At 44.6% G+C, this 16,326-nt stretch overlaps 2 protein-coding genes across 6 annotated transcripts; one reads left to right on the forward strand and one right to left on the reverse strand.

Annotated features, from left to right (window-relative positions):
• The first annotated feature begins 597 nt into the window (after positions 1-597).
• Positions 598-5,483, forward strand: c22h19orf44 (chromosome 22 C19orf44 homolog). Of its 4 annotated transcripts, XM_035798887.2 has the most exons (9): positions 598-1,196; positions 1,387-1,545; positions 1,680-2,342; positions 2,446-2,848; positions 3,020-3,102; positions 3,283-3,763; positions 3,883-3,981; positions 4,161-4,327; positions 4,816-5,483. In XM_035798887.2, the coding sequence occupies exons 2-9, from the start codon at positions 1,399-1,401 to the stop codon at positions 4,903-4,905; spliced, it is 2,133 nt and encodes a 710-aa protein (XP_035654780.1). In that variant the 5' UTR covers positions 598-1,196; positions 1,387-1,398; the 3' UTR covers positions 4,906-5,483. The 4 variants fall into 4 exon arrangements, 2 of the variants coding, with proteins under 2 accessions (XP_035654780.1, XP_035654781.1); XR_004829257.2 differs by having other exon boundaries at positions 598-1,545; positions 4,102-4,327; XR_004829258.2 differs by having other exon boundaries at positions 598-1,545; positions 3,892-3,981; positions 4,102-4,327.
• LOC118401406 (calcium homeostasis endoplasmic reticulum protein-like) lies at positions 5,365-16,193 on the reverse strand. Of its 2 annotated transcripts, XM_035798884.2 has the most exons (18): positions 16,005-16,193; positions 15,383-15,556; positions 14,192-14,230; positions 13,345-13,508; positions 12,956-13,093; positions 12,713-12,864; positions 12,419-12,530; positions 12,237-12,326; positions 10,206-10,398; positions 8,917-9,074; positions 8,203-8,659; positions 7,771-8,018; positions 7,501-7,634; positions 7,342-7,428; positions 6,813-6,947; positions 6,456-6,653; positions 5,767-6,047; positions 5,365-5,652 (listed from the first exon to the last, which is right to left on the reverse strand). In XM_035798884.2, the coding sequence occupies exons 1-18, from the start codon at positions 16,027-16,029 to the stop codon at positions 5,615-5,617; spliced, it is 2,823 nt and encodes a 940-aa protein (XP_035654777.1). In that variant the 5' UTR covers positions 16,030-16,193; the 3' UTR covers positions 5,365-5,614. The 2 variants fall into 2 exon arrangements, with proteins under 2 accessions (XP_035654777.1, XP_052331092.1); XM_052475132.1 differs by lacking the exon at positions 14,192-14,230.
• Positions 16,194-16,326: the final 133 nt, after the last annotated feature.

Raw genomic sequence — 16,326 nt, forward strand, 5'->3', positions numbered from 1 at the left:
CGGTTGACGTCAACAACCCTCGTCAAATATTCAAGAGTGTTAAAATAATTAGATTTATCAGCAGCAATATTTGTGACCTGTTGCCACAAGAAAAGGGCAACCAGTGAAGAACAAACACCATTGTAAATACAACCCATTTTTATGCTTATTTATTTTCCCTCGTGTACTTTAACAATTTGTACATGGTTACAACACTGTATATATACACATAATGACATTTGTAATGTCTTTATTGTTTTGAAACTTCTATGTGTAATGTTTACTGTTAATTTATATTTTTTATTTCATTTTTGTATGTTATCTACCTCACTTGCTTTGGCAATGTTAACACATGTTTCCCATGCCAATAAAGCCCCTTGAATTGAATTGTATCCACCGATCCAAAGAAAGGATAGGCGGGAGCTTTGTTGTCCACAAAGCAGCCCGCTATGCTGTTTTGTGGACAACAACTGCCACTATTAGGGGGGAGAGAAGCATCTTATCAGTATATCCATCATCTTTGTTTACACATTGGCTCGAGGTCTAGGATCAGATTGCCCAAACCCAAACCCTAGATTTAACGGCATGGGGGATAAAAAATATCTGACTCTGAACCAGAGTTTAGAGGCAACCTCTTCAACACCGAGTGGGCCATATTTTCAATAATTTCTCTGAATTTGTAAGAGCAGCGATAATAGGGGACGAGAGGGAAACAATTGAGTTTATTTTATGTTGTGGATAGGTTTGTAAAATTGTGAAAAACATGTTCACCTATTCTGAGAACCAAGTGGGCTATTCAAATGTCTAAATGCACCTTTCTACACAGTTACATAGCAAAATAAACGTCCCTCCAATGTTGACACACACATCCACTAGGCTTACCAAATGCCTCGTTTAATGCAATAACAATAAAATATGGATATTGCATGACATACCCTGAAAGCCCGTGCCTCTTAGCTTTCCGTAGAATGGCGCGTTTAAATGATGTCATGTGAGTAAACTGCGATTAGTCCCATGGATACGAGGGACGCTGTTTACAGTGAAACGTTGGATACATTGTAGCGATCGTGGCTGATCGATCCATGGTCATGTTGTTGCTACAATTTTAATTTGAAAACGGACACATCTAATCAAATGCATACGTCGTATGCATTCGTCTACTTGTTTTGTACACGACTGCAAAGCAGATATATTCTTGCTGGCAGCCCCGTGTAAATGTAGGTCACTGTGTTTTTTAAAACAGCTTAGAACTACTTATGATGAACATAGCTTTGCTGTTTTTTTTTTGTTGAATTCCTGCATTTATTTTTCTATTTCATATGATCAAAAATGACAACGCAGATGTTTTGCAAATATCCAATTGTTGAACAGCTAATCTAACATTCATTTGAATGTGTTTCTAACAAGCTAATAGATAGAATGTGGAATCGTTGTGGCATGAATTCAGCTCTGGAAAGAGCACAGGCACAGCTCTCAGAGAGGAGAATTACCAAAAACACTGCTGACTCGAAGGATAACCCAGAGTGTTATGTGGCCAAAGGAACAGTTAAAACCCATGGAGATCCAGTAAGTTCAAGTTACTTTATTTTATACCTTACACCCAATGGTTGTTCATTAGCTAAGCTGCCCAGAACTGCAAGAATGGTGAGTGCAAAGTATTCACAGAATGTTTTGCATTTCTATTGCAATTTTCTCCCCAGGGATATGTGGACACCATTGCCAATAGGAGAAACACCTCACAAGCCAGACAAACCCCACTCCAGGACCTGAGCGACCTATCATTATCCTTAGAGGACGACCCACCACCAGAGAGCGTTGGGGCTGGTTGGGGGAGCAGGTTCATCAAGAAAGCCCCTCCACCTGCTACCAGCCAACCTCCAGCCCAGAGCAGGACCCAGACACAGCCGGTCGAGCCCAAATATGTGACCACATGCCAGAGGAGCTCACAGAGCGCGGCCCTGAGCCGACTGGCCCTCATAGAGAACCGCATCCGAAACCGGCAACAAGCCAGGGATCGACCAGCACTGTCTAATAGGAGTACACCACCAGCCCCCCAGGAGAGGGAGACGCCCCTAACCCTATCTGACCAGTCCAGCAGTGACCTCAGCATGAAGGGAAAACGCTTCCTGAAGAAGTCAGTGAATGCATCACCTACAGCTGCTGTAGTTCCCAAGGAGAAAGGCCCAGATCTGGATCTCATGCCATTGGGTGGTTTCAAAGCCCCTACTCCTCCAGTGGCCAGTCGAGGTGTGACTCTGGACAGTGATGAGGAGGATATGAGGAAGCTCCTGGGAGGCTCTTTTGAGTTGTCAGAGGATAGCCTGCACAAAGAAGCAAGAGTGTCCTCACAGACAACTAGAAAGGTACCTCACGGCCTTACTAAGAGTGGTATTATGTATTAATAGCAATTTAGCACCAGCAATGTGCAAACTAACCACCATCTCTCCTTTTGCTTGTATTCCACAGTCCTTCGTCAAAAGAAGCCAAAAGGTTTCACCCTCACCCCCACTGGTCGACTGGCTATCCTCAGTCAGAGCATTGTCCCGCTCCCCACCCTTTCCTCAACGACTCGGGTCCCCCAATCGCTTCTCCAGCCGAGGCCTGGCACAGCATAGCCCTTCTCTCTCCATCCGCAGTGCCTCAGCTGTCCTCTCTCCATCGCCCTCTCCCCCCAACACTCCCGCCCCAGGCAGACAGGGCTCCCCCCGGGCCAGACACCTCAGGTGCTCCCGGTCCTCAGTGTCAGCCCTCAGCGAGGTGCGCTCCCTGGAGGAGCTCTTCCCTGAGGCCTTGGGCTCCCTGGTGGAACTCTACCCTGAGGACCTGCCCTCTGACGATGCCATCAGTGAGAAAAGTGGGGTCTCTGATGGTAAGATGTCATGTGTTAAATATCTGTAGTCTGAGTTGTAGTGAAAAGCAATATAGAAATTAGTAGTGTTTTTCTATATTGTTTTGAGTGTGAAGGCTAAACAGTGATCGAGAGCGCTTTAATATAATTTACAAAATTCTGTTGATTTATTAAGTCATGTTTTCTCTACAGAATTCAAACTTAACATTATGTCACTGGACGACCTGGCACCGGTTATCACGCTTGGAGTGTCTGAGAACAAAAAAATGAATAAGGTTGGTAATAATGGCAGCCAGCCACACAGGAAAAGGCTCGCAGAGTTACAGCGCTCTGTACAGGGCCTGATAGTGTTGAAGCACAGATCCCCTACTTTGTTTTAATTATGAAAATACTTAATGTTTTGCACTCTTTTATATTTAGTAAGTAGATGCATGATTTTTTGTTTTGTTTTCCAGAAAGAAACCACAGCGGTCAAGGACCCTGCCGCTAGATCATTTATGGAGGAAGTTTCCAGTGAGGAGCAGATCCCATCAGAGGAGCCCAGGAAGGACTATGAGAGTGACTTTGAGAGTGAGATCAGGACTGAGACAGACAGGAGTAGGGTGAGTGAGATCTCTGAGCACCTGGGATACGGGGACAAGGACATGTCGGAGGTCAGGAACTACATCGTCTCGGACACATCCCGGCAAGACAAGTACTCCAGTGTCTCGGAGGGAGACAGTCACGTCACCCACACAGACTACAGTAGAACCGCTGATTCATTCACTGGCAGAAGCAGCAAGGGTTCCTATTCCCGATCACCATCTCGCTCCCCCTCTGTGGCTGACACCATCACGCCGTCTAGTGTGTGGAAAAGACGCTCGCCCAGCAGAAGGGGCGTGAGAGAGGCTGCGGTGCAGACCCAAGCAGACGGACTGGCCTACACCTGGTCCTCCGGTTTGTCCACTAACTAACTGCAGTAATATTTGTAACAGCAAAAACAATATTGCCATTTTAGTCAGTGTAATGTAGTAATGGCTACTTGTCCGTCATACCTTTCCTTACATAACTGTCAGTCTGTGTAGGTATGGCCGCCCTGGGTCCAGCGGTGGGGATGGCCTACGTGGATCCAACCCCTGTTGCAAGTCACACCGTCAGTGCAGAGGCTGTGGAGGGTATGTCCTTACAGCCACAGTTCAGTGACAAATTCTCACTCATGCTAGTCGACGCATTGTTTCACCCACCTCATTGTCACCATCGTTAACAATGCCTGAGGCCTAATCTCTTATCTACAGGAAAGGTTCAGGTCTTCAACCTACTGACCACACCTATATTGTGTCTACCTCCTCCCAAGCCCTCAGTGCGTACAGCCCTGCTGTGTTTGTCCTTAACGACATGCTGAGGCAGCAGCTGGCCCTCACCAAACACTTTGTCCAGACCAGTCGCCACCTCCACTCCTCCTTGCTGCAGTCCCTGGGCCCTGCAGACTACACCTACACCACTCTGGAGGACACCAAGGAGGTAGGCTACTCTATTGCCCAATCCTAAATTAATTCCTACACATTTACAGAGTACTGAATGTATAATTGAGTCAAACACCCCCCCATTGATACCTATCCTCTTATGAGGGGCTCTCAACCATTGTTAAATATTTGCTTTGGCCAGAAGATAGCGACCCTACCATTCCATAATAGCTGCTGTGGTTACTGGTAACTAGCAGTATTTCAATATTCAATGTAGCAGTGAGGATAAACGTCCAATGTGAAGTACAGTGGCATATCCCATCCCTGAATCAAGATGTTTTCCGACTCATATCTCACGCTGGCTCGTGTCTTATTGTAATCATGATTGCGTTCCGACCGTGTAAACAAGCGTAACTGTGGTTTTCACACTTCTTACACTGTCCAGTTGTAGTCATAATCCAAGACAAAGATTGGTATTTTCAGATTTTGTTCAACTTTTCCTTAGTTGTAGTGGGATTCAATCAACCTGTGCGATCTTTGTTATAGTTCATTCGCTGTCACAAGTCTCCCCAGCTGACCATGGAAGAGGCCTTGGAGGAGGTTCTTCAGGAAATGAGAGAGTATCACTATATCTGACAACCAGGAGCTGCCTTGACTGCACTCAGCGCTGGAAATGTATGGACACTTTACATGGTACTATTAAAACATTTTATACCAGATCATTTTTGTAATGAAATGTATTAGTTGGTGCATGTGAGACTGACCTACAGATCAGGACATCCTTATGACAAGATAATTTACTGAGTGTCATGTTCAAAAGAATGTACCGCTTTTATATTCAGATCAATGAGGACATGTAATGCTGTTCAATAAAAAGTTTAAGAACTGGAATCATGTTTTTTTTTTAAAAATCTTGATATTAAATGGACCATCTTTGATGCTTGATTCTGAAGGGACCATTTGTCTTATTTACAGTGTACATTTAAGTTCGAGCGGAGACTAACAGTGCATTTATTCAAACAAATGAAAACATTAATCTTTACAGCGTGTGGTTAGAGGGTCATTTTGATTCACATTTGACATTACATCAGTGGGTGAATTCCAAAAACGTATTTTATTTTTCTTACAAAAGAGCAACAATACTTTATATCCATTTCCAAGTCATCAAACACTGGAACATAAGAAAATAAATGAATGAGTATCACAAAAAAAAACCATTCAAAACCTTCTGGTAATGTGAGGATTTTTCAAACAGATTGAAACATACTATAAGAACATTATTCTGTACAAAAAACTGACTGAAGAGGTACGTTCTGGGTTAGGTTTGTTTGCTTTACGATGCACATTATTCAGTGGGAGGGGGCTCTTGTGGTTCCCGATTCACTGAAATAAAGAAGACCTTGTTATATTTTAGTTTGTCATATCACCTAAAAAAAAATATACCTATCCACTACATCAGGATTTCATTGCAACAGTTTTTTAATAAAAAACACCTACCTTCCTCCCTTGCTTTCATGCGAGCTACAAAGTTGTAGCTCTTGTTCCTGCGGTAGTTCTCATAAGGGTCATCCAGAGACACCCCCACTCCTTTATACTGGTCCCACTTGTCCCGGAGTTCTCCCCCCTTGATGGGGTCCTGGATGCCCTGCTCCTTTGCTCCAAGCCCCCCAGAACCACTCCAGCCCATTTTCATGAGCAGCTGATGGCCCTTGTTCTCCTCTCCCAGCCTGCTGTCTGGAGGCAGGACCGAGGGGGCTGCGCCCAGACCAGACGTAGCTCTGTGGAGATACATTCAGTAAAGACTAAATCTACAGCAGGGTTCCCAACACTCTCCCCGGGACCCCTCAGATGTTTCACATTTTTGTTTTAACCCTTAACAATTAGTCAAAGGCTTGATGATTAGTTGACTGAATCAGGTGTGCCAGTTTAGGGTTAAAACAAAAATGTGAAATGTGTGAGTGGGGCCCAAAGGAGAGGGTTGAGGAACCCTGATCTACAGCCTTCAATGCTCTGCTTTAACTTTTCAATGTGACGGCCTCGATTATCCCAATGGCGCAGTTACTATTTGGTCTCTACCTTCCCAAAAAATCTAGCCCTATTATATACACAGATATACAAGCAATATGTCAGAGGGAATAGACTGTGTGGACAGCAGAATACAGTGCATGCGGAGATGAGGGACTTACGGAGGAGAGGGGCTACGGGACTTCTGGGAGGCAGAGGGAGGGACAGAGGCTGGGACAGAGGCTGGGGCAGAGGCTGGGGCAGAGGCTGGGGCAGAGGCTGGGGCAGGCCTCTCTTGCCGTCTCTTGTCAGGAGAGCGAGATCTGGAGCGAGACCTAGAACGAGAGCGACTGCGGGACGACCTGGATCGGCTCACGCTCCTGTGGAGGTGAAAGACAAAAAGTCATAAGCATCAATGTCTCCTTAACGGTCTGTCATGTTGGTGGTGCAATTAGACATCAACTATCATCTAACAAAATTTGAATTTCAGAGGTCAAGAATTCCTGTTAAAAATCAGGAAGAATCCTATCTGTGCGTACCTGGAGCGAGATCGGGAGTATGAGCGAGATCGGGACCGGGAGGAGGAGCGGGAGGACTTGGAGGATCTTGAGCTGGATTCAGACGAGGAGCGACCCTGACTATGAGAACGGCTGTGTGAACGACTACCGTGTGCACTGGGAGAGACAGAGAAACCACATTGTTAACACACTCACCCCTCATACAGTTTTTACACTTACCACAAGCGGCCAGCGGCACATTAATTGGGGAGGACGGGCCAATAATAATGGCTGGAACGGAATAAATGCTATGGCATCGAACACAAACATGGTTTTCGATGGGTTTGATACCATTCTATTCACGCCATTCTCCAGCCATTATTTTGAGCCGTCCTCCCATCAGCAGGCTCCTGTGACACAGATGGGAAAAAATACAGACTTACAAAGCATTTGTATTTACCTGCTGATTTCAAAAGGCACATTTATTTTATGTTAATAGACACCCAACGTCTCCTTATACTACAGATGCGCGTGTGAGACATAAGGCTGGTCAGCAGGCAGACGGTCTCACCTGTTGTGTTTCTCCTGGCCCTTTCGCCTCCTGGCTCTCATCTTGGCTCTGAAGAACTCATACAGGCCGTTCTGTTCCCAGCCCTCACTGACAAACACATTGCAATCAATAGAGCACATATTGCATTGATCACATAAAGTGAAAATGTTTACGTTTTACCTGTTCCTGGGTCCGTCATGGGAGGGGGGGCTGTAGAAGGCCTCCACAGCAGCTAGCAGGCGTTCACTGGGGGGCATTGGGGGAGGCAGACGGATGTCTTTAGGATCCAGTGCTTTGTAGTCATGGTCTTCCAGCTAATGCACATAAACAGGTAGAGAACACAACTGTTTAGACCACTGTGGTCAAGAAATATATGCATCTCCATAGTGAGCTGTGGAAAAAAAATGTATCCTTGAAAAGATATAGACATCTTCATCCCTTTCTACTCACTTTGACTAGAGGGGCCATGAGTCCGGCGGGCAGGTCAAAGTAGGGGACGTTGGGGACCAGGCTGGGGTCATCCTGGTTGACGTGAGCCGGGGCCGGACGCTGTCTCATGTGGGGGGACTGGCCGTTGAAGCCGTGGGATGGGGGGCCGAAGTCTGGGTGCTGGTTACCCCCCCAGGGAGGGTGCTCTCCTCCCCCCATACCCGGAGGAGGGATCCTCTGGCTAGGGTGGTGGTGCGGAGGGCCCATGTCTTGGTCAACACGCAGGGGCATGGGGAGATACTCAGTTAAATTACATGTTGCAGCCAGTACTTTCAGTTACTGATGTAAATCGCTACGTGATGGTGGTCAGGGATCTAAACCAGAGAGGTGCTCATATACATAGAAAAAACTGAATATTGAGCTCCCATGGTGGGACCTGTCCTGGATTCTTACCTCCAGGGAAGTCCCCCTGTGGGTAGTCAAAGCGGTGTGGAGGGTAGGGAGGCCTTTCAAAATGGTGCCTGGGTGGAAAGTCATCCTGCATGTAGCGCGGCGGGAACCGACCGAAGTTGTGGGGAGGCGGGGGCGGCTGGTTAAAGGGAGGGGGACCCGGCTGGTGGGGCGTGAAGGGCCCTCTGAAGTGGGGGGGCCTCTGCATGTGGGGGAAGGGGTGCTCTCTCTGGCCCCAGGGGGGCTGGTCAGGTCCCTGGTTGCTCCAGGGGGGCTGGTCGTACTGACCGCTCCAGTTGGGAGGGGGCTCATTCTGTCCTCCCCCTCCGCTCCAGGGACCCCCCTCCCCCCTTGGAGGGCCTCCGCTCCAGCTGGGGTCCCCCCTCTGCTCGTTCCAGATGCCCTCGTGGCTGTTCCAGGGGGGGCAGGGTGGGGGAGCCTGGGTGGGGTCGAACGGAGGCTGAGAGGGGACAAAAATAAAACTGGTGTTTCGACGGAGTTTCATCTTCCATGTTACTGTACCTTCACCACCACTCACTCATCAACTCAACAGTTTGCTATCATGGGACTGATTCAATAGATAGGAACATCAGTCATTCTGTTCAACTCTACGATAACAATAAACCTGTAAGTATATCCACACAGACTATTCCTTATAGTTTTACATAATAAGGGAAAAGTCACACTACACACAAACAAATTAGGAGAGCAGCTTACTGGCTGATTGGGGTTCCAGCCTCCAGACATGTGTTGTGGGTCGAACCAGGGTTTAGAGGAGGCGTTATCAGAGTGGCCACTGTTGGCACCGGGGTCCGATCTGGACTGGGCGCCGTCATAATCACCAGGAGGGCCAGACATGGACGACTTCACCTCTCCTGTGGTTAAGTTTTGTCACATGCACAAGTACAATGAAATGCCTTTGACACCACAAGACAGTCAGAAGGATATTTGGTTAAAGGGTAAATATGGCAGATGAAGAATCTACCCATAATCAACATGTAAACAAAATCCTGAAGTGCTTGGGTCTGTGTGTACACAAGAAACAGCCTAAAAGTCAAATCAAATCTTTCACCCACTTCTCTACGGTGCTGTTTTGCTAACAATACCCTCAACATAACTCATTATTATTCGACCATGCTGGTCATTTATGAACATTTGAACATCTTGGCCATGTTCTGTTATAATCTCCACCCGGCACAGCCAGAAGAGGACTGGCCACCCCACATAGCCTGGTTCCTCTCGGTTTCTTCCTAGGTTTTGGCCTTTCTAGAGAGTTTTTCCTAGCCACCGTGCTTCTACAACTGCATTGCTTGCTGTTTGGGGTTTTAGGCTGGGTTTCTGTACAGCACTTTGAGATATCAGCTGATGTACGAAGGGCTATATAAATACATTTGATTTGATAACGAAGTGCCTGGTGTGTTTTTGTGTGAGAGAAGTGGTGTAAATGACTTAACTAAAAATACTTTAAAGTACTACTTCAGTAGTTTTATTGAGTGTCTGTACTATTTTTGACAACTTTTACTTTACTACATTCCGAAAGAAAATGTACTTTTTACTACATACATTTTCCTTGACACCCAAAAGTATGCACTACATTCTGAATGCTTAGAAGCACAGGGAAATGGTCCAATTCACACACTTATCAAGAGAACATCCTTGGTCCTCCTCACTGCCCCTGATTTGGCAGATTCATTAAAGACAAAAGCTGTATTTGTAAATGATGTCTGAGTGTTGGAGTGTGCCCATGGCTAACCATAAATATTTAAAAAAAAACAAGAATTGTGCTGTCTGGTTTGCTTGACATAAGGAATATTTTATACTTTTGATACTTAAGTATATTTAAAACCAAATACTTTTACGCAAGTAGTATTTTACTGGGTGACTTTCACTTTTGACTCATTTTCTATCAAGGTATGTTTACTTTTACCACCACTGTGTGTGCATGCATGAGAATGTGTGTTTATGCATGTGTGTACGAGTATGTTCTTCTCTCTCTACCCTCTCACCAGGCTGAGTGGTGACTGCCTTAATGTCAGGCTCTGCTGCAGCTAGCTGGCTCACTGCTGCTGCAGTCTGCTGCTGCTGAACCGCCAGGTTGGCCACAAACTCCTCATGCTGCGTCTTCAGGGTCTGGATCTGTTGCTGGAAGGCCAGCTGAATGGGCTGTACCACCGCAGCGTACTCTGTGATCAGAGAGGCCTGGGAGAGAGAGAGAGGAGATGAGCAGGAAGATGGCATTGTTAGTGCTGCAGACAACACTAGGGGTGAATATCCTGGCTGGAGTGAATAAAATAATTAAAATTAAACCAATACGCTGTAAATGTTTACTATTTTGATGGACCTTCTTGTGCGGCATAGGGCAGGATACATATACAGTGGGGCAAAAAAAGTATTTAGTCAGCCACCAATTGTGCAAGTTCTCCCACTTAAAAAGATGAGGCCTATAAGTTTCATCATAGGTACACTTCAACTATGACAGACAAAATGAGAAAAAAAATCCAGAAAATCACATTGTAGGATTTTTAATGAATTTATTTGCAAATTATGGTGGAAAATAAGTATTTGGTCAATAACAAAAGTTTATCTCAATACTTTGTCATATACCCTTTGTTGGCAATGACAGAGTTCAAATGTTTTCTGTAAGTCTTCACACTTTTGCTGGTATTTTGGCCCATTCCTCCATGCAGATCTCCTCTAGAGCAGTGATGTTTTGGGGCGGTTGCTGGGCAACATGGACTTTCAACTCCCTCCAAAGATTTTCTGGGGTTGAGATCTGGAGACTGGCTAGGCCACTCCAGGACCTTGAAATGCTTCTTACGAAGCCACTCCTTCGTTGCCCGGGCGGTGTGTTTGGGACCATTGTCATGCTGAAAGACCCAGCCACGTTTCATGTTTCAATGCCCTTGCTGATGGAAGGAGGTTTTCACTCAAAATCTCACGATACATGGCCCCATTCATTCTTTCCTTTACACGGATCAGTCGTCCTGGTCCCTTTGCAGAAAAGCAGCCCCAAAGCATGATGTTTCCACCCCCATGCTTCACAGTAAGTATGGTGTTCTTTGGATGCAACTCAGGATTCTTTGTCCTCCAAACACGACGAGTTGAGTTTTTACCAAAAAATTATATTTTTGTTTCATCTGACCATATGACATTCTCCCAATCTTCTTCTGGATCATCCAAATGCTCTAGCAAACTTCAGACGGGCCTGGACATGTACTGGCTTAAGCAGGGGGACACGTCTGGCACTGCAGGATTTGAGTCCCTGGCGGCGTAGTGTGTTACTGATAGTAGGCATCTGTTACTTTGGTCCCAGCTCTCTGCAGGTCATTCACTAGGTCCCCCTGTGTGGTTCTGGTATTTTTGCTCACCGTTCTTGTGATCATTTTAACCCCACGGGGTGAGATCTTGCGTGGAGCCCCAGATCGAGGGAGATTATCAGTGGTCTTGTATGTCTTCCATTTCCTAATAATTGCTCCCACAGTTGATTTCTTCAAACCAAGCTGCTTACCTTTTGCAGATTCAGTATTCCCAGCCTGGTGCAAGTCTACAATTTTGTTTCTGGTGTCCTTTGACAGCTCTTTTGTCTTGGCCATAGTAGAGTTTGGAGTGTGACTGTTTGAGGTTGTGAAAGGTCTTTTATACTGATAACAAGTTCAAACAGGTGCCATTAATACAGGTAACGAGTGGAGGACAGAGGAACCTCTTAAAGAAGAAGTTACAGGTCTGTGAGAGCCAGATATCTTGCTTGTTTGTAGATGACCAAATACTTATTTTCCACCATAATTTGCAAATAAATTAATTAAAAATCCTACAATGTGATTTTCTGATTTTTTTTTCTCATTTTGTCTGTCATAGTTGAAGTGTACCTATGATAAATTACAGGCCTCATCTTTTTAAGTGGGAGAACTTGCACAATTGGTGGCTGACTAAATACTTTTTTGCCCCACTGTATGTGGTTGACTTCTAAGTCCAAGGCTTTTAACTGTCAGCCAACTTGCAGTATTTGACTTTACTAGGCCACGAGCCTCAGTCCTCACCTGATACTGGCCCAGGCCCACAGCTGGACTCTGTAACTGCTGGATTGTCACCCCGTCGAAGTAGCCATTCTTTTCCCAGAGTTGTAGAAGCTGTGAGAGAAACAGGAAAATAAAGGGTGTCATTCAACCACAGGTAACATCTATATGGCGCAATGTCTACATTGAACAGGAAGCTCACTGACACGTGTGATCTTCTGCTGCTTGTCCTCCTCTACAGCCAAGAAGCTGGTGCAGTAGATGGGCACCACCACCTTCTGTAGCGCTGCTAGCAGGTCCCTCTGCTGCTTCCTCTGACTGGTGGTACACAATACAAGTATCATGTAATTAACCATGAATACAATGCATGACATAATTACTAACATTATCTATAACAGGTGTATTTTATCAGTTTAAAATGCACATAGATTGACACTCACATAATGAAAAAAGTGCATTATGAGGATAAAAACAAAGCCTCATTTCCACCATGCTTTTACCAGTGATGGAGGACATCATTGGTGAGATAGATGAGGTGTAGGCGGAGTTCGAAGTGAGCTGTGTCGGCTGTGATGCGGTTCCGGAGGTGTGAGCACATCAGCTCACAGTGCAGTGGACCCTTGGCGTTGTTGAACATCCAGTTCTTACCAGCCTGGGAGGAACCAGAGAGAAACATACCACTGACTAAACATACCAGACCCTTCTCCTGCTCATGTTGTGTTAACCTGGTGTCATGAACCTACCGAGATGGCGTCTTTAGTGCAGGTGTCAATGATGGGCTGCAGCAGGTTGTCAAATTCAGATATGTCCTGCTGAGTCTCCGCCAGCAGCTTCTGAGTCTGCTGCTCCATGGCCAGAGCTATAGCCGCAGTCACTTGCTCCTGGAATCAAACGACAACCAGTTTTGGACATTAGGAAAAACAACAGCTGTCAAATGTATTTGCTTTGAAACTTCATGTACTCGGTCTCATACATTTTATGACCAGAGAATATAAGATATGGTAACGTTGGTCAGTCTGCACCATGGAGGGCCAGTGTATGCAGGCATTTTCTCCAGCCCCGCACTAACACAACTGATTCAACTAATTATGGTCTAGAGGACTCAACGACCCTGGGGTAAGGTGACCCGTACCTGTCTGAGAGTGAGCAGCTGCTGTTCTTGCTGCTGCAGGTTCCATTGGCTCTGCTGGATGAGCTCATCTAGAGATGGCGTGGCAGGGGCGATGGGGGGCGGGGCCAGGATGGCGATTGGTGGAGGGACGTCTAGGACTTCCGTACCAGATGGGGTATAAAGATCTGCAAAACAAGGTCAAAATATCTAATAAAAGACAAACATGATAAGGAACATTGTAGTAGTGATGCCTTTTGTCATTTGCACAGGCAGACGTCTATGTGGCCTAAAAAAATGTAATTCATAATTGAATGAAATTCTGGAAAAGCTAAGCCAGTACCAGAATAATACAATTTTGACATGCAACTATCTTCATGCAATGTCAAGGAATGTTCTCATCTTCATTTAACTAAATTCCTTTATACTTCAAAGTTGATATTGAAAAACATGTAAAGCGTTTTGCAGCACCTTCGAAACTGAAATAAAAAACAGGAGTGTGTGGATTATTAAGTCACAAAAACTTTGCAGCAGCATTGAAACAATCACAAGCGACAGACAAAAATGATCTCAAAAAGCATTAAGAATATCAAGAACAAGAACTTTCTCTAAAAACTGACATACATAGGCATCGCAAAGTACAAACTTGAATTGTGGTTGAAACATCAAAAATACAATGTTTAGATAACAACTAAAATATAAGTATTTTTAGATGAACACCAGCAGTAAGGGTATCCCCCCTATCTCAAAATCATCATGATTGAAAAATATCAACACATTAAACGCAATACAAAAACAAAGCCTTTGAATCACTGCTGATACAACATGTGCAGGTTGGTACTAGAATTGCACTTTTCTATCCAGTAAATACCTTCCAACTTATACTCCTCACATTCGTGGGTAGTAGGATCTATGTGGAGAGAAGCACACATTACAATACAGCTGGCAAACAAACAGCCACACATCATAATACAGCTGGCAAACAAACAGCCACACATCATCATACAGCTGGCAAACAAACAGCCACACATCATAATACAGCTGGCAAACAAACAGCCACACATTTAAATAGTGTTGTCCATAGCTGCAGGAAGTATGGGTGCTGCATGGTGTTGTCACAATACTAGTATCAAGATAGTACAAATCTACGATACAAGATTTTACTTGGCAAAAAGAACACAGACGCTGTGAAGCAGACCTTACTCTATGATCCTTTTCTAACTTTTTTGGGCTTCCAAGTGGCGCAGCGATTTAAGACACTGCATCTCAGTGCTAAAGACTCTGGTTCGATTCCAGGCTGTATCACAACCGGCCGTGAATGGGAGTCCCATAGGGCAGAGCACAATTGACCCAGCGTCGTCTGGGTTAGGCCATCATTGTAAATAGGAATTTGTTCTTAACTGACTTGCCTAGTTAAATAAAGGATAAATAAAAATAACCTAATTGTGTAAAATATATAAAATATAAATAAACAAATGACTGATTGAGAACATAAGGCAGTTTTTTCCCCAACATTGGGACTGCTTTCCATAAGAAATTAAGTCTGCTTCATGTTGTGTTTCCTTCCTTAGCCTACTTCCTAGTATCGTGATACAAAGTATAGTAACAACCCTATATCTAATTTGACAGAAATACACACAGGTCTTCTTCCTGCAATGACTCGAAAGATTGGAGCAGATGTCACAAGTTATGCGACAACATCTGCACTTTGTGGTGGTTGTGCTCCAAAACTTGCTGCAAAATGGACTAAAGACTTGTTGTTACCTATGCAGTCACTTCGCCCCCACCTACATGTACAGATTATCTCAACAAGCCTGTACCCCTGCACACGGACTCGGTACAGGTGCCACCTGAATATATCCTCGTTATTGTGTTACTTTTTATTTTAGCCTACTTGGTAAATATTTTCTGCTTCTTGAACTGCACTGTTGGTTAAAGGCTTGTAAGTAAGCATTTCACGGTAAAGTCTACACTTGTTGTATTCGGCGCATGTGGCAAATACAGTTTGATTTGAATCTAGGATAAGACTAAGAATGGATAGCTAGCTATATGTGCTACATACGCTGGTGTTGTTCCATTGCAAGCTTGCACCGGTAATAGGCGAAGAAGTCCCCTCCAAACAGAAAAGAGAATTTGGAATTGTCCTTCTGTTTCTCCATTGTCATCTTCTCAAACTCAGGGCCATTTCGAGCCACAAACTGGGCCAGTTTGTCAATTACATTTTTCAGCTCTTGGTCTGTGGAGGAAAACAATACGGACATTTGTATGGTGAGTCACATACACCATACATACTGTACATAGGGGTCTCTTATTGTTACGTTAGCTAACTAAACGTCAAAGCAGAATTACCCCCAGTTATGTACTGCAAAAGGTAACTGTGTAGGGGAGAAAAGTAGTCAAGCAAAAGGGACATTATCGACGCATGCGCGACTAACGTTATAGCTAGCTGTAGCCAGGCGTATCAGTCAAAACAGTCCAGATAGTTCCCTAACCTAAGTATAAATATACTAATTTACTGATCAAAAAGCTAATAAAAAGCATAGCATTCTAGCTTAGTAACGACAACCATGTGCCTGACTAGCTTTGGATAAACTAGCTAAGTTAGCTGCGTAGCTTAATTGCACAGCATGCTAAGTTAGCTAGCACATTGGCATTGCTAGTTATTCAAAATTAAAGATACAAACCCTCAGGAGCTGTAGGAATATCCATGTTTGTCTTCAATAAATTAACAGCGAGTCCACTGAACCACAAAGACACACAGATTAATTTGTAAAAAATGTTATCTAGCTATGTGGTTTAAGGAAAATACAGCAGCATTCCAAAATGTTAGAGACATTCCGGCACCGGAAGTACTTCGATGACTTCATAATTCAGGGTACCAAGCACTTGTAGGACTGACAAGATACACAGGAAGTTTAGCAACAAGAAAAAAATTGTTATGATGATCAATTGTTTTCACCCTCCCAAAACTATGATGACTCCAGTTTACTTTTACCTTGTTCTTTT

This window comes from Oncorhynchus keta, chromosome 22 (assembly GCF_023373465.1).
Source record: "Oncorhynchus keta strain PuntledgeMale-10-30-2019 chromosome 22, Oket_V2, whole genome shotgun sequence".
Taxonomy (NCBI): Eukaryota; Metazoa; Chordata; class Actinopteri; order Salmoniformes; family Salmonidae; genus Oncorhynchus; species Oncorhynchus keta.

Bases quoted from the DNA above. Each gene is read 5' to 3' on its own strand.
- c22h19orf44 (XM_035798887.2), top strand. From the start codon at position 1,399: ATGTGGAATCGTTGTGGCATGAATTCAGCTCTGGAAAGAGCACAGGCA. The intron at 1,546-1,679 runs GTAAGTTCAAGT...TTTTCTCCCCAG, and splicing joins TTAAAACCCATGGAGATCCA to GGATATGTGGACACCATTGC. The intron at 3,982-4,160 runs GTATGTCCTTAC...CCTCCTCCCAAG, and splicing joins CAGTGCAGAGGCTGTGGAGG to CCCTCAGTGCGTACAGCCCT.
- LOC118401406 (XM_035798884.2), bottom strand. From the start codon at position 16,029: ATGGATATTCCTACAGCTCCTGAGG. The intron at 13,509-14,191 runs GTATTTACTGGA...CTTGTTTTGCAG, and splicing joins TGAGGAGTATAAGTTGGAAG to ATCTTTATACCCCATCTGGT. The intron at 7,635-7,770 runs GTGAGTAGAAAG...TATGTGCATTAG, and splicing joins TCATGGCCCCTCTAGTCAAA to CTGGAAGACCATGACTACAA.